Below are 25,840 nucleotides of genomic sequence, written 5' to 3' on the forward strand. Positions count from 1 at the left end.
TCCCTTTGAGGACTGCCAGTGCCTTCCTGGAAGGCGCTCTGGCGATCATGGCAAGGGGGCACAGAGGGTGAAAAACACCCTCTCCGCTTCCCACCCGGCGGACCAGCACTCACCCATTGGAGGCGAGGGATGGCGCCCCCTCAATGGGGGGGGGCGGCTCTGCTCCCTGCCTAGAAATATTGAGTGGGCTGAAGCCCCTTCCTGCCCTATCGTTGGAGCCCTTGGGTGCCACTAATGCTACAGTGTGCCTTGCCACCTGACTGAACACTCAGCTGTCTCCAAGAATTCAATTTGTCACTATAACTTGACCCCCTTCATTTCTTTGGCTGTATCCCTACCCTTCTATGGCTTTATGCCTGCAAAGCATGTACTCCAACATTGTGCTTCCTCCCACTCCAAGAACTAATACTACTGTGCATAGCTGAATTAGGGTATATAAGATTTTTGGGTACAAAAAATGTGTATGAGGGAACATTTCATAAAGGACAAGTTGCCTAGCCTTGCTGCATGCTATGTAATCTCTTTTAAGATTCCTACAAACACCTTTAGACTGTACTCTGCATTTTAATACTACAGCAACAGATGCTATAAACTGCTGGGAAGAGATGTTTAAAGATTTAGTATGGAAAGGAATTGTAACAGTTATCAACATAGCTTCATTAAGCTATGCATGGCTTCTTCCTGAAGCCCTTGGTGTTGTCATGGAGACCACAGCCAGAAGAGCTAAGGAATACCCTGCGTACCATTTTTGTTCTCCACTGACTGATGGGTGGGAATATTGATCAGTTTTATTCATCTAGAAAAATGCCTCTCAAGCAAACAAATTTAGTTCACCACAAATTAATTTATTGGCCTTCTGTTAATAGGTAGGATATGTGAGATTTCAAAATATAATAATACTTTACAAACCCACATTGGGAATGAATAAGCAAGTAGATTTAACATGGTATAGATTAACAGTGGAAAGAACAAGATATACACAGACTAAAACACTATTTTTGTTTATTAATATAACTCTTGTAATAATATTAGTTCTATACTCTCTCTCTTCTTTGCCAGGAGTTAAGATCAACTTTGTCTGGCTAAACAAACCACCAAGAGCGGCAGCTAAGATAAAGAGAGAACGTGAAACTGCTCAACACCTACTTTGCCTCTGTATTCACCCCAAAGTAAAACAGTGCCCAACCTGGTGATAACAGAATAAACGATGCAATGAGGGAGCTGCAGCCCAATATAGGAAAAGAGGTGTTTGGGGAACACCTGACTACTTTAAATGAATTCAGATCTCCAGGGCCTGATGAGCTGCACCTAAGGGTACTAAAGGAGCTTTTGAATCTCAGAGCCTCTGACTGGAGGCAGACAAACGTAGTCCCCATCTTCAAAAAGAGGAAAAGAAAAGACCCAGGTAACTACTGACCCGTAAGCTTGACATCAGTGCCATGAAAGGTCCTAGTACAGATAGCTAAATAGTTGGTCTGTGAGCACTTAGAAAAGGATGCTGTTATTACAAGGACCCAGCATGGGTTTCTCAAAAACAAGTCATGGCAGACAAATTTCATTTCTTATTCTGGATGGAGTTACAAGCTTGGTGCACCAGGGGAATGCTATGGACATAGTGTAGCTTGATTTCAGTAAGGCTTTTGACACGGTCCCCCATGATATTCTTGCGTGGAAGCTGGTAAAGTGTGGAGTAAGTGAGTTAAGTGTTTGGTGAATTTGTAGTTAGCTGATTGACCAAACCTACTTTGGGAGGGTACGGGTGTGAGAGAGTATGTACGAGAATCATTTTGCATATCTTTGTAGGCTCTTTTCAGTCATAATCAAATATTACTAGCTTGTAAAACAATGCAACTTTTTATTGCCCAGTTACTGGCTTATATAATGTTGTGCTACATTTATAATGGTGAAAGTAAAAAATAAAAATACTCTGGTTTCTAAACTGAAATGAATGGTCCTTAGATTCTGAAAGAGTATTAATAGGATAGTTTTTGAATCTGCAGTTTGGTTTTAAAGCATTCAAAAATCTCCGTGTTATAATTAACTTTGATACAAAAACATGAGGTTGAGAAACCTTTTTCCTGAAAGTAAAGCTTGTAAGACTAGAAATAGATATACTAAGCTGGCAGTGTTGAGATGATTATTTCACAAAGTGTTGTTGCAAGTGTGAATTACTTTTCAAAACAGTACTAGCTAAAGCAGTGGTAAAAACTCCAGCTTCATTTGAAAAATGATGTGCCATAGAATATAAGTGTTGGCAAACATGTCAGTATTTTTTAATGTGTGTATATACAACCTGCAACCTAACCTCAAATTGTGTTTAAAATGGCTTCAAAAGTAGAGAAGCACAATTTATTATTTTGTTCCTTTCTTTTCTTTCAGTGCCTGCATTGCCTTGGGTTAATATTATCACCATGGAGCAAGGTACACTCAGAACCATTACCTGTCTATTTAAGTGCTTCTTTCCAATGGGAAAAGGTAGGCCATATGCCACATAGCTATGTTGTAAAGATTTATAGTTGAATCCTCACCCAAAAGCTCACAGAGCTTTCAATAGTGCTTGAGGGAGCTCCAGTGTTCCATCAACACCAGTGATTTAGACCTTCTAGTAATTTAGGCTTTTATGTGCAGATGTTACTGATGGTCAAAACACACAGCGGAACATTTGGCAGAGTCTGTTGAACAAACACTAAAAGACATTGTTACAAATAACAAGAAAATGTGAAATATTGCAATGAAGAATGATTGTGATTAGTTTCCTGTGATTATTGATATTGTATTTATACAGAAACAGAAGACTTCCGAAGCTGCTTGTATTTTTACTTGTCCATACTGGGAATATGGGAAAGATAATAATAATTTAATATGTCGTCAATATTTGTTCAACAAGACAAGAAACAGTTTCTAACACAGCTGTCTCATTGTAACTACTATCCACAGGAACTTTTCTTTTGTTCTTAGGGTCTTCTGTGTCCAAAGAAATTTTTCCATGTGAGTGACAGTACTTTCTGGTGTTAGATATAAATGAGTCTTCCTTGGAGGTTGGAGTAAATGATCCTTGGTTTCCTCCCAGCCTCCAAGATTTCTGTCTTGCATTTTACCCTTACATTGTTTGTGCCACAAATCTTTGCATACATGATGCATCTTGCTAGAGGGAAATGTGCACTTAAATGAATAAAAAAAAGTTGTCACAGGGATGGAAAATTGACCAACTCATTTTACTTGCACAGAAGCCCAAGCACTTTTATTTAAATATGCTTTCATGTTACAAAGGGCTGCTGCAAATCATGACATTTAAACAGGGACGTTGAAAACCGATTTGAAGAGGAAAATTGCTTTCAAAAGAGAGATGCTTGAAAATGGAATGTGTTATTTTGTCTACATTCAGTGAATTTCTAATCCTTCACTCTTAGGCTTCCTGCTTTCTCTTTTCTGTAGGTCCAGTTATTCTGTCCCCTGTGCCATCTGCCTCCTCTCAGGCCCCTGTTGCAGGGCTGCTAAGAGACAGGTGACAAGGGTGCAGGTTTACTGGCCCCCAAGCCAGCAGTGGGCTAAATGGGGATTAGAATTCTCATGCTCTTTATCTCAGTTCATTCCTCTACCACCATACAATACTGTCTGTCTTGCAGGAGGCTCACCAGGGCTGTGTGAAGGGGCTGAAGAGTATCTTGTTCAGGGCCCTCTTAAATCTGGTACCAACTTTGATTGCCTCCTTTCTCTGAAGCATTTCCCACCTCCTCCTTTCCCTTCCACTTCATTTCTTTTACTTTTTCTAAGTCCTAGAGGATCCCGGTCCTTTCAAGCATTATCTTTCTTCTCACATTTATTGCACTTACTCTCTGGACAATACACAATACAGATAATTGCAACCTTGCTGAACCTTCACCTCCCTGTTAATTTTTGACTGTTGGCATGTCAAAGTGCCAGTAAAGGGATTTGGGAACCTGGGACTGTGGATTACAGGTAATGCAGTATAAAGTCAAGCAATTAACATGTCAAGTTTCAGCCTTCTGTAAATGAGCCAAGTTGATTTTTCTTCCTCACTCACATCTTTATCAATAACAAATAAAACATTGTTTTTAATTTGGAACTCAGCAGTTTGAGGCCTTCTCTTAAATTACCTTTAATTATGGTACATCTTTCTCTGGCATCAAGGGTTTCCCCCCTCTGTCCATAAACTATAAATGCCAGAACTAAATAAATAAAATATATGTGCTTCCAGCTCTGGTCTTTAAAACACATTGATTTACAACAGTAAAACAAGCAGTAAGTCATTTTGACTTTAAAGCCTGTGATAACCAATTTTTTTTAAAAAACAAATTAGAGTAGCTTGCTTGTTTTATAGTTAAAATTGATCACCTTGTCTGACTTGAGAGCACATCAAATGTTTCCTTATTGCTATGGAAAACATTTAATCAGGCTCATAAATGTAAACAGATCTTTAGCAGAGTTCAGAGATAATCAAGCAGACCATCACCAGCTAACAGATGGATACGAGCCTAAACGACAGTGAAGTGCATCTTCATTTATTAGTATTATATTTTATTTTAAAATTCATTTTCCTATCATATTTTCCCAACTGTGCCCCATTCACTACACCTTTTCTCAGTTTATTTTACCAATTAAAATCATGTGCATGATGATTCTTCGCACAAAACCACAGCTTAAGGCTGTAATCCTGTACACAGTGGGACATACTTCCTAAGGATAGGATTGCTCTGTTTATCATGAAATAACTTTCTCTCTCTGTGTGTATGCTACATAATGTTATATTTTGCAGTACTTGATGGATGCATTTTAAATATTCTGGAGGCCAATACTATTTTCAACTTTATATTGATGTATGAAATCAGCATACACTTACTGTCTCCAAGATTGTGCTTAGGTGTAGATCATGTATCTGTTTCCTGAAAGCAGTAGCTAACTATCTTACAATTGGGTTTTAAAACCCTTTAAAAAAAACCTTTAGCCCTGCCCTCGGATTGTTTTAGAGAAGGATGTGGTGTGAGGTGGGTGGATTCCAGGGCAGGCTGAATCACCCTGATCTGGGGGCCACAGGGTGGATTAGTGTGTGTGTTCATGCACAGCCCTACTGAAAATAAGGTAGGTACCAACCTTGTTGAGTTTTTGGTGTTTTCTGAAAAAACATTACTCAACCAGGCCTCTGTGAGAGTACTGATAACTGGCCTTGAGAGCTGTTCTGGTTACTGAATTGGTAGGTGCATTTTAATTTATATTTACTGTAATACTTTTTATTGTAATTGTTTCTATTGGTTTAAAATTTTGGTTATGAGGTTGTCTTTTAAGATTGTAAACTGCCTTGGGATTGGTCTGGAACACTGTATATAAATGCCTAAAAACAGATTAATAAATAAACGTTTGAATGAACCAAATACTGCAGAACTGTTGCAAACTACAGTAAAGTGGATGCTCGGGTTGCGAATGTGATCCATGTGGGATGCATGTTTGTAACCCGCAGCATTTTCAACCCGTGTCTGCGCATGCGCGGGTTGTGATTCGGTGCTTCTACGCATGCGCAAAGCGCGATTTAGCTGTTCTGTGCATGTACAACCACCAAAACCCAGAAGTAACCCGTTCCGGTACTTCTGGGTTTCAGTGGTCCGTAACCCAAAAAAATGCAAACTGAAGCAGCTGTAACCTGAGGTATGACTGTACTTCTGATGGAAAAAGCAGTAAGGCACTGGAAAATACATTTTGTTATGATTTTGCAAATACTGAGTAAAAGTTAATTTGTACCAGCAAAAGGTGAGCTATATCTGCTAACCATTTCATGTATCAGAAGCAGAAATAGGACATATTTTCATATCGTTAAAAAATATCAGCTAGATGGGAAAGGGCAAAAAAACATAGCTTGAAAAGTTTTTTGAAACAAAGCAAACAATAAAAAAATGCTTCCCTTCAAGGCCTGCAACAAATCTCTCATTCCATACGCACTCTCAAGTTGATTATCCCTTCTTCCCTTTTCTGGATGGCATTTGAGGTATGAATTGCCAAGCCCATCTGTCCCAATATTCACAGTAATTCTTGGTTGCATGAGATCTGTACATGCTGTGCAGTTTTCTGATGGAACAGTTCGTTTCTTCCCTGCAGTAGTCTTCCTTTTTGCTGAATAGATTGGCTTCTGACCAGCTCTGGGTCTGTGACCTTCCAGTCAGTTGTACAACCTTGCATATACTGAATCCTTCTAATACTTGACCTGGGAAGTAGGAGCAAATTCTTTATCCTGCCAACATCCAGTAGCACTTGCCATAAGTTCTTGCAGATGACTTTTTTATTCAGCATACGTCTTTATCTGCTTGTACTGTACATTGGTTAAGACTATGTCTGGTCTTTACTGAGCATTTTAAAGCTCAGTTGGTAGAACATACAACCTTTAATCTCAGGGTTATTGGTTCAAGCCCCACGTTGGGCAAAATATTTCTGTATTACGGAGGGTTAGAGTAGATGAGCCACACAATACCTTCCCACACTACAATTCTATGATTCTTTACCAATGGCTGTATGACAGTGAGCATTCATCCTGATTTCCTTGCAGATTGTTTATCAGGGCCTGCCCAATACATTTTGGCACCTGAGGCGGATACCAAAATTGTGTCTGCTTCCTTGCCAAGGAAGAAGGGGTGAGGGAAGATCTACATTGGGATCTGCTGTCCCCGTGAATCCTACCACCAGAGGCAGTCATAAGGTGCCTCATAAGGTGGGCTGCTTCTGGTGTTTATACATATTCCTCTGAATTATTCACTCATCTCAGTTTTCAGTGCATTTCCTTGTCACTTTCCAAACTGCAAAAAGACTGTATTTTTTAAAAGGAAGATGTGGATTTGTTGTGCAAGGGCAACAAAGAACGTTAATCCTTTTTAATTGTGCAAGCCTAAAGTTCCAGTACACATTTGAATCCCTCCCACAAAATAGTGACAGTTTTGAGGCACTCTTAGATATTTTCACAATTGAAATGGAAAGTTGAAAGGAACACACACTGTTCTGGATTGCGGTTCATATTTTCTTTAAAATGATGCACAGAGATGGAGACTGGGAGAAAGAAAATGCTTTCCCTATTGAATGATAAGGCTAGGCCTGGATATAAACAGATACAGCTCTGATTTCCTTCCAACAACTTTTCACACACACACCCCTAAAATGGTATGTTTCTTGTAGTAATCCACAGTATAGAACGTGTGACTACATTTTCACAATTGCTTAAAAACTTTATCATCAGGCTAACAGTTCCTGGATTGTCATTTCACACCACCTCCATAAAATCCTATTAATAATCTAATCTACATATGGGACAGACAGCTCAGAAAACCTCAGATATGTTGGCTCATATGATACCATTATTCTTGTTCTCCTGTTTTTCCTGTTTAATTTTCATTATCTTATGTTCTCTTGCTGTTAGACTCACTCACACTCACACATAAATGATAAGATGCTTTGATTCAGGTTTCCTTGTGGAATAAATTAAAATACCATAGCTTGTATGTGTGTGTATTGTTTGAAATGCTTGGTTTAAGTGACACTCAATTAGAATATGTTCTACTTGGTGTTCATATATTATAAGCTCAAAGCAAGACCTATTGTCTTTCATGCAGAAAGTATCTTTCAAAAATATGGTAAGGACAAGTCTGCAAGGGCCCAAAGGATCATTCAACTGCTGCTCACTTAGATTTAGGAAGATCAAATTATTTAAGGGGTTACACTGAATTCACACTGATTTATTTTACCAATTCCATGCAGTTTAGGGAATTATCTAAGTGCCACAACAAATGGAACACAGGGGTGGTGTGGGGACAAATGCCCAGCCTACACATAGATCCACTGCATGGGAAGCACCATGTGGAGACAGCAAATTCCCCTTTGCTGCTGTGCTTAGCTTGATAGAGGTGGTCAGGGGTGGACTTTGGTCTTTCAAATTTCAGCAGGACCCTGTACGAGCCCAAAATTCAGCACCCCCTGCCTTTCATCTTCCTTTCTGCTCAATTCACTAGGTCATAGTTATGAGGCCTTCTGTTGCCCTTTAGGCCCTGTGCCCAGTGTGGCAAAACTGGTGGCACTACTATAAATCCTCCTCTAAGGTGGTACAACTATATAGTGGTCCTTGATTCTTTGATGCAGAGGTCAGCTTCTGTAGTCTCAAGCAACCATTAATAACAGCGAAGTTTTTCATACAACTCTTTATGGGTCTTGATCTTTTTAGAGAAGCTTCCTCCAGCGATCCCTTTTTTGATCAACAGCTGGAGACAGTCTGGTCTTCTTGCTATGGTGTTGTCACTCGGAGAGAAGGGATGCAGCTTCCATTGACCATTATTTTTCAGGCCAGTAGTAAAGGCCAGGTGATGATGCTTCATGCTTCTACAATCCCAGGGCAACTTCTTTTCTGTTAAGACAGGATCCTAACCATAGATGCAATAAATAAAAATGTTTGGTAATTAAAAAACATTTTAAAATCTAATTCCATAAATAACTTTCTTCTATAAATCTGACTAAGAATCTATAAATCTGACTAAGAAAGACTGTAGTTAACAATAGCCAATATTTTACTGAGATTTTTTGAAATAGTAAAACTTAGTGTAGCTGAAAATTGATTTTGTTTTGTGATGCTTAAAAATAACTCCCTTGAATTTGTGTCAAGGGCCAATAACTTCTGCTTTGAAATGAAAACTTGTTTGTAGACCTGGAGGAAGAAAACCTATGATCCCATTATACACAGAAGAAATTTTTTTCCTGAAATACATACAGCAGAAAGCCATTCTGGGGCAATGATTTTTTAATGCCGAGCACATTATTCTTTTGAATTATATTTTTCAAAAATACTTTGCAAGTCCAATCTAATTAATTGAATTGATTTTTCAGAGCAGTGATTTTAAAATATTATCAATATAAATACATTCTGCATAACAAATGGAGGGAGGGGTGGCACTGTGGTCTAAATCACTAAGCCTCTTGGGCTTGCTGATTGGAAGGTTGGCAGTTGGAATCCATTCGATGGGGCGAGCTTCTGTTGCTCTGTCCCAGCTGCTGCCAACCTAGCAGTTTGAATGCACACTAGTGCAATTAGATAAATAGGTACCACTGTGGCAGGAAGGTAAATGATGTTTCCGTGTGCTCTGGCTTCTGTCACGGTGTTCCGTTGCCCCAGAAGTGGTTTAGTCATGCTGGCCACATGACCCAGAAAGCTGTCTGTGGACAAATGCCAGCCCCCTCAGCCTGAAGAGAGATGTGCATTGCACCTCATAGTCGCCTTTGACTGGACTTAACTGTCCAGGGGTACTTTACCTTTTTTTTACCTTTCCATAACAAACATTTAAATTAAAGTTCTTTGTCTCTATGAAGCCCTACCCCAAGTACTGTTTTTGAAGATGTAATGTCTGGTCATTTGTCTGGTTCCACACTTGCTATTATTTCTAGAAATGACAGCATTTTCAATTATTATGAAGAATCCAGATGACTATTTTTTGTCAAACTATTGTGTTCCAGTATTTTATGTGTTGTCTTCACATAAGGACCTTACCTGTGGCTATTTTGTATTAGTATTGGTATCTGATAAGTATTAGGCTAGACGACAAACACTTTGACCTGGACAAGATAACAAATAGTCTGAACTTCCTTAAATTAAGCTAGCCTAAGTTACCCTTATTCCAAGCTCCATTAAGGAGTGATGCTACTCCTGGCTGAGCTGTTCCAACCCTGACTGAGGGAAAAGAGGCCTTTAAAATAGAATTTGATTTGCACTACCCTTTTTGCCAGTATAAGTTCTGCCAGGTTGCCGGGTCACATGACTGAGCTGAAAGAAATTTGAAAGAGGTGTAAGTATTTTCTAGCCCTCTCCCTGGAACACTTTTAAAATAACTTACACTGGCATAGGTTCCACTAGCTTAAGTTATATAGGCTGAATTTCAGATGAGCCAGCATAGCCCTGGCTGAGCCAGGCTAAGATACTTACACTGATGTACCCCTGACTGAGCTGGAATGGGGGAATCGTGCTGGTATAGCCCTAGCTAAGCCAGGACAGCCTATTATCTTCTTATTCCAAACTTGCTTATCCTGGCAGATATCGGGTTTGCATTACGTTGCAAATTATTACTTTGGAGTACTTAAGATGCTTTAAATGTCACCAGCTCCCAAACAATAGGATATGGGCTGCCATAGCTGACTTCATTATGCCCCTGATATAAAGGGAATATGTTTAAACTAAAACTTGCATGTAATATGGGTTCTGAAATATAAAAACAGGGGTTTTCCTGTGCCTATGCTATAATGGCAATTCTAATACAATATAAACCAATAAAATGTGCACTGTTTTCTCTGTGCTGAAGCAAATTGCATTGTGTAGCTTGCAACAAGCTTAAGCCCCCTAGAGTCCTATGTTAATAGGATTCTTTGCAAATAAAACTCTTCTGTGAGAGCATAAGTAGACCATCTGTTTCTGCCCTCTGTGGCACTGTGTCTGCCTTCCAGGACCTTCCTGTGAAGGTCTGCTCCTTTAGGAAGGAAGCATGATCTACTCGGGGAAAGAGCACAGTATGTTGTTGGTCAGAGGACCGGCAAATGTCAGGCATGCCTTCAGAAAGATAAAAATCTCTCCTTTCTTCAGCAGAAGGAATATAATTTGCCAATAAATATATAATGGACTTGCCACTATAAGATAGACATTGGTATTTTGCCAGTCACTGTATAAGATAAATGTTATATTCCATTTGCATTGTGGAGGTGCTGTGCTACGCGTATCAATAACCTAAGCAAAACATGACAGTAATGGGTAGTTGTTGCTACATAGCTGCTATCATGTGACACCAGGAAACACGGACCTCATATTGTAAAAATGTACGAGATATAGCAGTGCTGTTTTCAGAATTTATGAACAGCATGCTGGTTCAAGGAAAAATAGGTATAAAAGGAGAATTCCTGGATGCCAAGATCCAAGTATGGGGCAAGTGAGAGAACTCTTTTGTGATTCAAGGACCTGCCCCCCGCTTGGGGAATAATAAAGACACGTGGACACAGGATATTAGGTTAATGGGCTAGAAAAGGCCGCAGCTTTATTGATTACAGCAAGTGAGAAGGTATTGGCTTAGGCATTGGACAACCGCAATTTGACTCCACCCACTTGAAGAGGGGTGAGTCTGACAAGGGGTTAACCACCAGTAGGGGGAGCCTGTTGATGCAAATACAACTATAAGCTCTCCCCTGATGTCACCGGGGGTCGTGCCATGGCCCCCCGCCACACAGGGCATCGGACAGGATCCACGACCGCCAGATTCCTTTAACAGAATACCCTTAAGTGAAGGGGTAGGCAATGGCCACACCTTGCCCTTCCATACACCAACAACACATTCCAATGCCTAACTGCCAAATACCAAGAAAGTTGTGACGATTGCTACGAGGTAGGCGGAAAAAACCAAGAGGTGCCAATTTGCCAAACGGAAAAAACTACCAGGCCCCCTGGGCAACCAACCATGGGTCCATAGCAAGGTCAAGCGAGAAGCTATGCACTAAGGGAGTGGTGGGTGACCTGTGGAAAAACAGCTACACAATGGTGTGGAGAGCTGGCGCGGCTGCATTTGAGCGGCTAGACCACGCCCCCGCAGTGTCTCCCAATTGGGTACCCACCCAGGAGGCGTGGCGCGCCAGCGATGATGTCCGGGCAGGGGGCAGAATGCCCCCTGCGTGACGCGGGAGTCGGTTCCCGCTCACAATCCCTCCCCTCTGGAAGGAGGAGAGGCTTTGTGAAAGAACCCCAGCAGAGATTTAAAGTCACAAAGTGTGCAGGAAAGTAAATGTGAAAATATAGGCTGTTGGAAAATATGCCCTTTAAAGTGAGTACCAAAGTTTCCCTCTTTCTCTAGCATAGAAAATAATCATAGGTTTGGCAAGTTAAAAATAATTTACTTACAAACTCTCTAAGCACAGATTCATGTTATTTTCCATACAGCATTCATAAAAAATTGCACATGCTGTAAAAGTTAGAGAAGCACTCCTTGCTTCTTGTCTATAATCTAATAATAACAGTTGATAGCATTTATTGATAAAAAGCGATAGAAGTCTGTTGATTCTTAATAGGCGTCATGCTGGAGACTTTGGTAGGGCAGGATTTTATACCAAGGCAAGTGTTCCTTTATTTGCTACATAGTTATCAATGCAGAAAAGAACAGATTCCATGATTCCAAGTTTAAATATGCCAGACAATTTCCCTTCTTTGTACTGTAAAATATAAAACATGTCCTTCTAACCTACAAAATACATTAATCAAGATGTATAGCTTATATTTCATGACTGGTCAGTTGAAGTGGTGTTGTGATGCACACTGGACTGCTAGAAAAGATACTTGTTCCACAGGAAAAGTACCTGAAAACATGTGTTCTCATATTAATGGAGTAGTTCTATAACCTTGTAAAAAAAGAAAAGTGTGATTCAGGTGTTGCTATCACTGATTTTGACAATAACATGATTCAATATTGTCCTACAACACATATATTTTATTTACCCATATTTTCTGTTAAAAACAGCTGAGTGCCATACATTTCACATTAATCTCACCCTTTTTTATTTGCAGCATTTAGAAGGGGGGGAGGAGATGAATGGAAATGCAGCGTTAGTCACTCCCTTTTGCTTTATTTGATCTCATGCATAATGGTAGCATCAGTATTTATTGCCAGCCATTGTTTCCTGCAAAAAAAATATATCCCTAGAAACTCCCTCTGTGATATAACATCATGCTTTAGTATTACACACAGATAACATCTGATGGGGGAGGAGGTTAGTGGCCACCAGCCAGTGGTTGCTAAGATGAGTGGCTGCAGTGCTTTCACTGTCGCCAACCTTTTACTCTAATTCATGTTCTCTCCAAAATGAACCCTTTAATTGTGAATGTGGTGGCAAAAAACAGGAGGGGGCATTTTGGAACAGCCTGAGAGGGAGCTGAAACTTTGCAACAGCAATGATTTGAAACTGAGGATGTAGCCACAGGAAAGTCCATAAATTGTGCTCTGGGAATCTGATGTGAGCCCTACAGTTTGCTAATAGGGCTGTATTTGTCTTCACTCTGCTCCACTTGCATGTTGGTAAGCAAATATTACAAGATACTGTAAATCTCCAGCGCTTCCTCGTCTAAAAGAAATGAAACCATTCCTTTAGATGAGGGAACGCTGGAGTCTTAGTGTTATGCAATATTTGCTTACCAATATGCAAGTGGAGCAGAGTGAAGACAAATTTAGTGCTATGAGTGCTGTCCTTGGTACTTCACATTGCTTGGGGGAAAGCATGGCGTAATTGTGTGGAAAGCTCTGTAAAATTTGAAAATTGTCAACTGTAAATGTTTGCCATTACTTCCATCTCTGATAAAAAGCAGATCATTAGTAGACTTATAATATGCAGCCCAATCATATGCACATTTACTTGGAAATAAGTAACAGTGTATCACATATTTAGCTTCTGCTACTGGCCAGAAGAAAAAGGGCAGCACTAGAATATCACACCCTGTCTCTTTCCTAGGAAGAACCCCATGCAAGGAAGAGATCATTCTGGAGTTAAGTGAATATTAGGGATAAGGGAGAAGTGTGTTTGTCCTTGAATTTTAATGAAAAACTACCTAATACCCAATTTTTAAACCAATATTCAAAATTCATATTTGTCTGAATTCGCAATGCAGTTCTTCATCCAAAAATGCATATATTAAGAGAAATTTGCACTAAAATGCTTCTTGAGGACTTCTTTAAAAATTGCAAATTGTTGCCAAAATGTGGAGAACTAGATTGGAAAAATGAGAAACTGAGAAAACCAAAATTGACAGACTTGTCCATCCTTAGTGGATATAAATGCCTGCATACAACTTATCACTTCATTCTGGCCTTCTTAAAGTGATCTCCTCTACTGTTCCCTTGTGTTCCATTGCCTTTTAAGCATGTAAGCCTGAGGGCATGGCCAGTATCTCATTTTGTTAAAGTTTGTGATCTACTTTGAGAGATGACATTTGTCTCTAACTGCAGAATAAAAATATAATTTGATAGAGTGAGTAAATGTTGCACCTTCAGTTCTACGTGGTACAGGCTTCCACGAGAGGGGATGGAGTCTCCTTCCTTGGAGGTTTTTATGCAGACATTGAATGGCCATCTGTCATGTATGATTTAGCTGTGATTCCTACATTGCAGGGGGATTAGATGGTCTTTGGGGTCCCTTCCAATTCTATCATTCTAAGTCTGCAAACCTCCCCATCCCCAGTAGCTACAATATTTCTAGGGTAGGAATTGCTATTAGAGATGGAAGGGTCTGTCAGTTTTGGTTCTCTTAGTTTCTCATTTTTCCAATATTAAATTCAATTATTTACATTTCTACAGTTTTGTAGCATGCAGTTTTGACTAATACACACATTGTTGCTAGCAATTTCTCCTAAAGCAATGCATTTTTGTATGTTATTTTCACTAATATAAATTCCCCATATACATGCTTTTTTGGGGTAAACTGACTGGTTGGAGAACTCCCTTCCAAAACTCAGATAAGTGCAAATTTTGAAAGATGGTTGTGTTTTGGTTCTTGTGTTGTTTCAGAAAGGGATAATTTGATAAATGCAACTCTAAATGTGAACTGGATCAAAATGCTCCGCAATCCCCAATCCTATACACTTTAGGAAAATCAAATTTAATTCTAATATTCTATTTTTGTACAGTTCAGCATGTTCCTCTCCTCCTATTAACCAAACTTTGATTTGTAAGTGTCTGGCATACTGGAGTTTAACTGAGTTTAGAAGGGAAAAAATCTGCTAGTTTCAGAAGATGTCTGTCACTCAATTGGAACCCTATCAGATTTTTTTTTTTAGTTGAATGATGGTTCTGGCACATGCTGCAACTAACATTTTAGCACAGTCTGAAAGCAGAAGTCAGGCGAAAAAATAATTTTCTCCCAGTGCCCTTATACTTTCTATTTTTAAAAAACCTTACAAACAATTATTTACATGCAGCACAATCCTATGAATGTTTCTTAAAGTTCTGTTAAGATCAAGTAGACTTACTCTCAATACACTTATCAGTGAGTAAACCATTTTGAACACAGTAGGGTTGGCTTTTAAATAGCATATCTAGGATTATGTTTCACATTAGTAATCTAGCAGAGCACTGCACTGATTCATTTTCTGTTTGTCATTAAAATATATGCTTCTGATTAAGACTTTAGACCTATTCGATAGTTGGTTTACTCGCATGCAAATAACATGGGGAGAAGGATCAGGGCAACATGCACCATTTTTTCCTTCAGTGTTCCCAACCTGCTCCCCACTTCGGATGAAACACACATTTGAGCATGCTTATAAACATTCCTATGGTCAGGAAGTCTGAATTCACTTAGAATCTCCCTTCAGACTTTTGAACTGAACACATGAAGGTGCTAGGGTTGGACCCCCTCCCTCAACATATTTGCTGAACATTAGTAGATATAATGACTAAATAAGGCTAGTGTCAAAGTCCAGTTGATTAATGAAATAAGCTCAATTCCGTATATACAACCATTTCTAACACTGTATTTTTTCCTTTTGCATATTTCAGGTTTGTTTTTCAAATGGCAGGGCAAATCTATAATTCTTGTACTGCCACCTATATCCCCTCCCCTTTTTGTTCACAGAAACAGCTAATCTGCATTTAATAAAAGACTTTGCTAACCCTGACCACCAGGTAGCTCACAAAAGCCTCATTAGCTTGTAGATTGCTTTCAGCACCTCTCTGAGACAAAGATTTGTTGGTATGCAGCTCATATTTCCAGGCGTATTGGCTGTGGCATGGTGCAACATAAATAACACCTAATAAGGGTTATACGTGTAAAATAACATTAATAAGGCTTTGAACTAAACACAACTGGCATTTGAATCTGCCAACATGCTACCAGCAACATATTTGACTTAGTAGCAGTTATATGTAAGAACTCATAACAATGTGATCAGGAGTAAATTTATATTGTATTTATTCATTGCAATATTTGGAATAAATGAATTTATTTTAGAACATTACATACTCTAACTCTGTAAGTACAGTGATGAAATATTATTATTTGGTTAGGGATTATTTCTGTTTTTCTAGTAACACTGGCTGAGTCATCTCCCAGTCTCCCTTTGAACACAGCATGGAAGAGATATTTTCTTTGGTATGGTAAAATACAGACGTCAAAGCCTAATTACATCATCCTAGAAACATCTTAGATCTTCATGATGGCACCCTTGTTACTGAGGTTCCAGGGGAAACAGTAAAAGGCGTATAAAAGCAAATGGAGCAATTATGATCTTACATGCTTCATGTCCACCTCATGTTCCATTAACTATACAGTTTCTTAAGTAGGCCTCTAATATGGAAACAGCACATGATAGGTCTAAGATCGTGACAATTTGCCTTTTTCTAAGCAAGGCTTCCAAAAAGATGTAGAGGCATTTTTAGAAGCCAAGTATTTATTTATTTTTTGGTGGGAGACCACACAAATGGACTAGTTATTTCTTTCAAGTACAGAGTGATATCATGGTGACGAAGACTCTCAGTGGTATTAGTCACTATGGCTGTGTTCTACTTGCACTGCTGAAGGCAGTATACATCTGAAGACCAGTTACCAGGAATCACAAACAGACAGAGTGCCATGGCATTTATGTGCTCCTTATTTGCTTCCCACTGGCATCAATGTGAGAACAGGATGCTATTCTTATGTTTCAGGGAGTAGCAACTAACAAACAGATGTTTTTTCAATGAGATACTCGCTTTCATTATACCACCACATATTTTTATAAGGGTAATTGTTTCTAGCTCCACAAAAGGTAAACAATTTGTTTAGGGGGGAAATGGTGCTAGAAGGAACAAAGAACTGTGAGTAGCATGAAAGACTTCGTGAATGTTCAGCAGCAGAGGCAATGCCTCTAATTCATTGTTTTCAGTTTGCATCCTGTTCTATTCTGAAAAGTCAAATGATGTGACAAAATGTTTCATAATTGTTCTTTTTCACCTGATAGGGCATGTATGAATGGGTAATAGAAAAAATACTGGGAAAAAGATAATTGAAGGACTGCCTGTGTTCACATTTACTTCCCTATACATTAAGATCTTTCAGAGGTTTTGCCTGTATTCACTTTTGACTGTTTCAGTCTTTCTGGTAAACTGCCATGATGCTATGCTTGAAGGGCAGTTTAAAAATACAATTATTATTATTGTTGTTGTTGTTGTTATTTCATATATATCTCATTCTGGGTAAATTTGCCTGGTGGCGTGTGGCCCACCAAGGAGCAAATGAGGCAAATTTCTGCCCATGTATTGGCTCCTGTAGGGCCTTGCAGGAAGGGGAGGGGGGAGAAGCCTTTATAAGCTTCCCCGCTCGAGAGTTTGGTGCCATTTTGCCCTGTGAGATTCCCATCCTCTCAGCCTTGAGATAGAGCCTACACTGAGCAATCTGGGTCACTGATTGACAGGACTGGAAGTAATGTGTATGTAAAAGAGTGGAGATGGCACTGGGCAGGATTAACTGGGCAGTCCCAGGTGGGGGGGAGCATTAGGCCATGGCATGCTCCAAGCCTGGGTTGGCGTCTGCCTGGCTGGAATCCTTATCCCGGTCACCCAATTAGATCTTGTCAACATGCATCATGACAGGATTCAGCACTGAATAGCTCCCATCGAATGGGTTTAGTGCAGTCTATCTCCCATTCCACCAGCAAGTGGTGAGTGGAATGATGAGTTGATCCTGGCCCTGATCCTGGCCCCAGGCCACAGAGAGGTTAGGCTGGCCTCAACTAGAGCCAGGGCTTTTTCGGCTGTGGCTCCGATCTGGTGGAACACACTGTCACAAGAGACTAGGGCCCTGCGGGACTTGACATCTTTCCGCAGGGCCTGCAAGACAGAGTTGTTCCACCAGGCCAGGGCACAGCCTGACTCCCTCCTTCGGCAATCTTCACAGAGCTCTGGCCCAATGGTTGCCATTGGTTTGATTTGAATTAATTTTATAATGAATGATTTTAGAGTGTTGTGTTGTGTTGTACTGTTGTACTGTTTTATTGTTGTTAGCCACCCTGAGCCTGGCTTCGGCTGGGGAGGGCGGGATATAAATAAAAATTTATTATTATTATTATTATTATTATTATTATTATTATTATTATTACTGCCATGCCAACCCTTACCCTGACTGCTGCAGTCAGTAAATATTTGGCCTGATTTCATCCCAATACCTGGTGTCCTGTCTGATCATTTGCTACTGTACTGGGTCACAGAATATGCCTGCCAGGGCAATTATACACCACTTTATACCAACACAATCTTTAAGTAGTTGACAAAGTAACAAATATGATATATGTCACAAACAATGGAAGTGAAAAACTACAACACCACACCACACCACAAAACAACCTAAAAAGAAACAGGAGCACCCAAAATGAATAAATATTTAAATAATGAGTTAGTCCTCAGAGTTGGAAAAGTAAACCATTCCTTTAAGGCTGCAACCATGAACACATTTCTCAGGAGAAAGTCCCATAAACACAAGTGGTGGTTGCCTCAGAGTGAATATGTTACTAGGTTTGGCCTACGTGAGAGATGGCTGTAATACAAAGAACTGGTCCCAGCCATTTGCAGCCAGCAGATTTAATAGATGGCTAAACCCCTTTGCAGAAGACATCTATTTTGCATTTAGTTTAATTTGAATACTGCCTCCATTTTAATCAATTAAAGTTGAGCAGAACTTAACAGCAGTGTTTTTATTGTTAACGGCGGCAAGATCTGATTCTCTTTATTTACACTGGGAGTAAAATTAGAAGACATATCTCTAAGAAGATTGCTACAAGATTTTCTTTGGGTCTTGTCATCTTTTCCAGCTGCAAGAACTTTGGTTGATTCTCAGCAGCAGTAGCTTAAAAATAAAACTGCATACCTTTGCAGTTCTACCCAGATAATAGCTTTTGAATATTCTAGCTCTTCAAAGCATTATATAGAAGAGCCACATTTACTTATACTTACTAAGAAGTGTGCTTATTTATTTGCAGTCTGTGAAATTAGTGGGCATTCCTTCAAACATCACACACAGAGCAAAACCAACTTTCTTTGGCCTAGTGTTTTGACAGTGGCACCGGCACCATTCGGTGAGCCTTATGCCTCTCAGCTTTCCATAGCCCAGTTACACAGCAGGGAGATGTCCCCTCCTTCCATGGTGGGGGGAGTCAAATGAGAAGTAGGGCTTAACCTAGAAGGACCCCCCCACCCAGCCTATTATAGATGGGTCGTTTCTCTCCATGCTGCCACCTGTTTTACTACATGACTAACCACCCATAACTGCAAGAGTAATAGGTGGGTTTGGACTTTATTACTGCCCATGGTTGTAGTAGCCCAAACCTGAACTGTAATAATGAAAAAGAAAGTGACAACGGATATGTTTTAAAGCAAATATGGATGCTTTAAAACACCTACCTACCCATATCATTTAAGTGATATGGGTATAGCTCACAACACCTTTTTAACAAATTTGTTGCTATTGTGATATGGCAGCAAGCCCATCCTCTATATAAGCAAGGCGCTCTTCTTTGTTTCAAACCTGTGTGCTGCAAGTGAATGTCACTTGAGAGCTGGCCAAAAGTCTCTCATTCTGGCTTGCATGGAGTGATGTCCTAGAACAGAAGTCTCTTAGGCATTTCTCCAGTGTGCTCTGGCAGGGATGAGGCCAGTCATTTCAGAGTGGCACCACATGTGCAGCTATTGATTCTGGCAGAACCATGCGTCAAGGAAGCTGCAGTGCTGGGCTAGGAGGAGCAGCAGTTGGAGTGTCACTTCTGAGTGAAGAGATGCTAGAGACCAGGTAGAACCAGTGTGTTGGACAGATGTGCTCCAGTTGAGTCTCTCTCCCTTTGAACATCCAATAAGACATGTATCTAGAGCTAGATTTCAGTCACACCAGCCTAATGTGCTGGAAACACCTTTGGCTTTTCAGAATATCCCACCAAAGTATGGAATCACTCAAGACTGGCTCATGCAGCAGGGTTCAGCATTCTGCCTTAGGTGGCAGAATTGGGGTCACCATTTTTAGTTCATTGTTACATTTTTACAGAGAAGAGGGCTGCTGTGTGGATTATTTGGCACAGGCACCAAAGCATCTTGGGAGTGGGGCATCTTATGCTTGCTGGTTCCTTGGCTTCTTTATGATTCTAGTCTCTTTTCTGGTTCTTTGTGCAAATGATTTGAATCGCTTAGTAAGAAGCAATCTGTAACGTACATATGAACACACACCCCCTCCTCTATGCAACGCCTATCTCCTAGGACATTAGGAAATAGCTGGAAGATTGAGGACTAAAAAAAAAAAATCAATTCTCAGACAGAAACAACGAGCAGAGGCGTTTTGCTGCAGACTGTGAAAAAACATATGTTAACAAAGGTGGGATAATGTGCAGTAAAACTGCTTGCCTTTGTGAGCTAGCACAAAATAAAATTAAAATAAAGAACTGACATCTTATGTGACAGAACCTGAGTAGGCAGCACAGCATTTATCACCTCCTGTTCACTCGCTTTTTTTCTTTTTTAAAATTAGTGAGATTTATCTTATATGACGCCTACTCATGGGCTTTGGCATAAAGTAAAAGCAAAATTGAGGGATATGGAATAATACATTGGCCCTGCTCTTACCAGCACCATGTGGGAGGTTGTTTGTGAGAATTTGAGGGCCTGATGATCCTGAATATTTGCAGATGTAAATCTGAAAAATAGTTGTGCTGAAACCAAAGAAGCGGGCTTTGATGTATTCAATCAGTTGTGTGCTCTGCTTTGCAAGAACAGGACTGTGGAACATAGACAGCTCATTTATAGCAAGTCAGATTGGTGAAGAGCAGAGCCAGTAAGGGGTGCAGCCTGGTGGGCAAAGCCTGGACAGAGAGTCCCAAGGGTCTCACAGAGTGGCCTGAAGTTGTTGCTATACAAACTATACATGTATGCTGTGCATTACTTCAGTGGTCTGAGAGGTCCAACTGGCATCATTCACAATTTCCAGAAATTTCATTTGGGGAAGGGCCATAGCTCAGTGGTAAGGCATCGGCTTTGCAAGCAGAATGTGCTAGGCTCCATCCCCAGCATTTCCCCAGGGCTGAGAGGGTACCCCACCTGAAATCCTGGAGAGCCACTGACAGTCAGTGTAGACCATAGTGAGCTAGATGGACAAATGGTCCAGCTTGGTATCTGTTCATTCCAATCCCAGAGCCACTTCTGTGAAAAGGTTCAGATATTACAAATGCAGAAACTGATGATGTGCCCAGAATCCTAATTTTACATTTTCACCTTAATCAGAATCTGCCATTTGATTAGCACCAAAGAACCTGTAATTGCATGATAATCAGGACTGTATGATGTGCTGCATATTGTCTGTGGGGCTGCTTGATGTTTCCTACTGTTGGGGCACCCAGCTGAAGCCATGATGAACTAATATCATCAGCTGCAAGGCTTATGTTTCATCTGTAATCAGTTCAAAATCATTATGAAAAACTAGATAGAGCTTTTAATTAGGAAATGAATATATACACCTGGGAGTAAAGAGGGAAATGGTTAAGGTGCACCAAATTACCCAGCACAAACTGCTTGGAAGGATGTACACAAATGCCTGCCACCAAGTCTGAGGACATAGTTTGTGATATTTTTGCCAATTATATTTTAAGGCTGTAATTCTATTTTACAAGGGAGTGAGTGCCATTGAACTTAAAGGAAGATCTGAGTAAACATATTTAGGATTGTACCACACAGAACTTAGTCAACAGATACCATCTACTAACTTGTGTGAACAATTGAGACCTTCCTCATTTTAATCTCACTTGCACAGAATAACACATTTGGGGGAGGTTGCAGCTGATGTGTTTATCTGCGTACTCTGGTGGAGCAAGGGGGGCAGTGGCGGCAGTCCGCCCCGGGTGTCATCCCTGAGGGGGTTGACATTGCTGTGCCGCCCCCCCCCGGGATGCTCGCTGCGGGCTGCACCCCCCATGGAGACTTGCTGTAGGTGCTCCCCCCCCCCGGGACACTCACCACTCGCCGAGGGTGGTGCCCCCACAGACGGGTAGCCCCACTCCCAGGTGCATAGCATGTCTGCCACTCTAGGTGCTGAGCAGCTAGCTTGGCCTCTGTCTGCGTAGAGTTAAGCACATGAAAACTTAAAGATGGCCTTTCCTTTCTATACTCTTTGTCACTTCTGAAATCGCTAACTACTCTGATCAGTCTTTGCAACCAGTAATTGCTTCAGTTAATGGGAAATGTTTTCTCCCACGTTTCTTTCTGAAAATGACAAGAAAGCAATTAAAAATAAAACTTACAAAGGAAAGAAAACCCAAACAGAATCATTTTGCTTAATAAGCATACAGAGATATTTGGGCCTCATTCTATTATTAACTCACTCACTAATGGGATAATTACAAGGGTATTTCCACAAGAGACAGAGAACTGAATATTTGGACTGTGTGTGTACTAAACATCCTTATTATTAGTAGAATTTGGAAATGGGACATTGTTGTGGCTAACAGTCAAAACACAAACAACACAATTTTCTTCGCTGTAGAGAAAAATTCTCACAGAGACCAAGTCAGGATAGCTCACTGATGAGAGAGAGAGAGAGAGCCAGTCTGAATTGGGGATTGGGGAGGAATGCAGTTTCCAGGGTCAGACAAAACATATCTGAAAATGGATGAAGGAGCATCTAAAACAGAACTGTGGTGTAAGGTGCTATTTCCTTTCCCATTTACCACTTTAACATTGGAGGAGGGGGAGATGGCATATTGTATAGCATTGGCTTTGTTCATATCACAGATATGTGGCATGATAACAGTATAGCAATGCTGGGGTCAAGGAGGCAAGTGAAGTCTGAGAGTGTCCTTTGGCAGGCACACAACCATTCTACCACAGCCCATGGGCCCTAGGTTGACGACCCCTGCACTATGCCCTTTTTGCTGTTAAAATAACCGACTTCCTCATTCTACATGGAGGTCATTATATATTTATTGTAAAAACAAAAACAAAAAAGCCCCATTTTTGGATGTGTGAATGCACCATCATGGCATTTAATTTTTAAATAAGACACATTTAACATTTAAATAATATTTACCAACAGGAATAATGTAACAATGCTGTACAGTGATTAAGCAAATAGAACTATCAGAGGCATGCCTAGTTTGGTGCTCAGTTGTGGATGCAGGCATGACCTTTGCAGAACGTGAGCTGTATTTATAGTCAAGTTGATAAGATTAAATTTGTTTTTGAGATACCTCAGAATGTTTTTGCCCTTTCAGAGTTTCTGGTAATATTTGCTTATATTATGGGGAAATTGATCATGTATCATTAAACACTATTTGCCAAATTAGAGATACTTTATTAGAAAGAAAAATAAGGCAGCAGAGACAGAAAAATAAGGCAGCAGAGAGAATGATGATCTACATTTTTTTTTAAAGACATTGATGTTTTTCCTGCTCTTTGGTCCTGAAATTGTAAAAGTCTCCTTGTGGACATCAATATGTCTAGAACTGTTTAGATATCATCTGTAATCCCATGTACCTCCATCCCTTCCAATGGACCTGGTGAAAAAACAGCAAAAGACAAGGATGGTTGCCAAGACACTCTCTGGAGCTGGCTGAGAAAAACCGATAAGGAGAAGGACCATTAACAAATGAAATGAGCCACTGGAAAAACAAAAAACAGTGACACATCAGTATACAGATGTTTGGGTGTCTTGGTGCCACAATCCAATTTTTCATTATTCTTGCTTTAGTGCAAGAACTCCCAAGTGTTGCTGAGCTATAACTCCAATTGTCTGTGGTGGCAGAGGTCAATGGGAGTTAGAGTCCAATAACATCTAGAAGGCCACAGGTTAGCCATTTCTGCTTTAATTTCTTTGCTGCTGTTCCACATGGTTTTGCCCAGAGCAGCTCACTGGCAACACAAGAAATGCAGTACAAGAACAGGAATACATATCAAACATCATTACAAAAATCAGAACACAATACCCATAAAACAACAGTTGAATTTAATATTGCAAACATTATAACAATGTTTTGAATTCATCACATGACAGTCTCAGTCACTAAAACTTAATAACAGGCAGGATCCAATTGGTGTTCCTCCTCTGCTAATGATGGTGATGCTGAAGTTTATTATTTGCCCTTCATCAGCAGATCCCTGGGTAGGTTACAAAGCCTCTCCTTTTCCGCGAGGGGAGGAGTTGTGAGCAGGACTTGCTTCCCACGCTTTGTAGGGGTGTGTGGTTGGGCCCCTGCGTCACAGGGGTCCTGGGCTCACATCATGGCCTTAACTGGCCAATCCGGCTAGCTGGAGTGTATGGTTTGCTGCATTTAAATGGCTGTGGGCCCCACACTCTGCCTGTTTTGTTCCTGCATGCACAGATCTCCCACCTGCCCGCCCTCTAATGTCATGCATTCAACACCTGACCTTGCTATGGACCTCAGTTGGTCGCCTGTTGAAGTGGCCTGGTAGGAATTTTTTCCACTTGGCAAATTGGCACCAGCCACTTGGTTTTTTGCCAACCTCATAGCAAATCGTCACAACTTTGTAAGGTTTGGCAGTTAGGCATTGGAAAATGCGTTGTGTGTTGGAGGGGAGGTTGTGGCCATCACCTACCCCTCCCCTTGAAGGGTATTCCGTTAAAGGAATCTGGTGGTCGTGGTTTCTGTCTGAAGTCCAGGTGGTGGCTAGAGCCATGGCACGAAGCTCCAGTGAGTCTAGGGGAAAGCTTTCAGTTGATTTCCATCAACAAGCTCCCCCTACAGGTTGTTAACCCTTGTGTGACTTCCTGCAGAACGGGGAGGAGTAAAGTATACAGTAGTTGGTTCGGATCCAATGCCTAAGCCAATACCACTCACATTCTGTAACCAATAAAGCCTTTTTTAGCCCATGAACCTAAAATACTTGTGTCCATGTGTCTTATTCCATCACAAAGCGAGGGACGAGGCCTTGACTCGCAACAATTTAACATTCAGAATTATAAACAGTGAAAACAGATTTTTACTGATGGAGCTCACCCATCAGTGGAACAGGAAGCGGGGCAATACCTCCTCTCCCCTCACAGTCCCTGCCCCTCAAAATTTGGTCCAGCTGGTTGAGGAACTCTCTGGAGCAGACTGAGGGAACAGTGGGCTACTGGAATCACAAAAAGGAGGAATCACAAAAAATTACCTTTCCCTTTTCTGGTGATGAATAGCTTCCATTAGCAGAGTGACATCAATTGGATACCACACATTACCAACTTACACACACACACACACACACACACACACACACACACACAGTTAGAATATGTAAGCCAGAGTAAGATATGATAGAACTTTCAAATGCTGTCAGAAAATAATGAGTAATATAACCAGCAGCCCATTCCTCAGAAGTAGTAAGAGCAGGAAATATCAACTAGATGTATGAAAACTGCCAATATATATATAAAAATGCTAGAGGCAGAGATATCAAGCCAATTTTAACCAAGGAGGACTCTGCATGCACAGAACTTCACACGTAGATTGTGAGGGCTCCATTGCAATCGCAAACACACTAAGCCAGGGGTGGCCAACTCCCAAGAGACTGCGATCTACTCACAGAGTTAAAAGCTGGCAGTGATCTACCCCTTTTTGGGGGTTCAGGTCAAAGTTGTTTTTTAGGGAGGGGGAAGGCCTGTTTTTTTTGGGGGGGTGCACGGCTAAAATATTGAGCTTTTTTTAGGGAGCTACCTGTTAGACGTGCCTGCACTAAGCAAACAAAACAAAAACAAAGCCATTTCCTCATCTCACAAACCCCATTTAGGTTGCAAATCAAAAACATTAAAATCCCCGTTAAATAAAAGATTGCAACACAAACCATTAGCACTT

The 25,840-nt window shown here is 40.6% G+C and overlaps 1 protein-coding gene across 3 annotated transcripts in view; it reads left to right on the forward strand.

Annotated features, from left to right (window-relative positions):
• The window catches only part of LOC310762006 (uncharacterized protein), a 26,042-nt gene extending 2,140 nt beyond the window's left edge, over positions 1 to 23,902 (forward strand). Inside the window, exons 2-4 of one of the 3 annotated variants that reach the window (XM_083612458.1) lie at positions 1,060 to 1,405; positions 2,380 to 2,421; positions 23,740 to 23,902. In XM_083612458.1, the coding sequence (XP_083468584.1) occupies positions 1,213 to 1,405; positions 2,380 to 2,421; positions 23,740 to 23,771 (267 nt within the window). In that variant the 5' untranslated portion in view covers positions 1,060 to 1,212 and the 3' untranslated portion in view covers positions 23,772 to 23,902. Of the gene's footprint in view, positions 1 to 1,059; positions 1,406 to 2,379; positions 2,476 to 2,958; positions 4,093 to 23,739 lie in introns of those variants that run through there. The other 2 variants (XM_083612456.1, XM_083612457.1) reach the window with 2 other exon arrangements.
• Positions 23,903 to 25,840: the final 1,938 nt, after the last annotated feature.

This window comes from Podarcis filfolensis (genome assembly GCF_964270895.1).
Source record: "Podarcis filfolensis genome assembly, chromosome: 4".
Classification (NCBI taxonomy): domain Eukaryota; kingdom Metazoa; phylum Chordata; class Lepidosauria; order Squamata; family Lacertidae; genus Podarcis; species Podarcis filfolensis.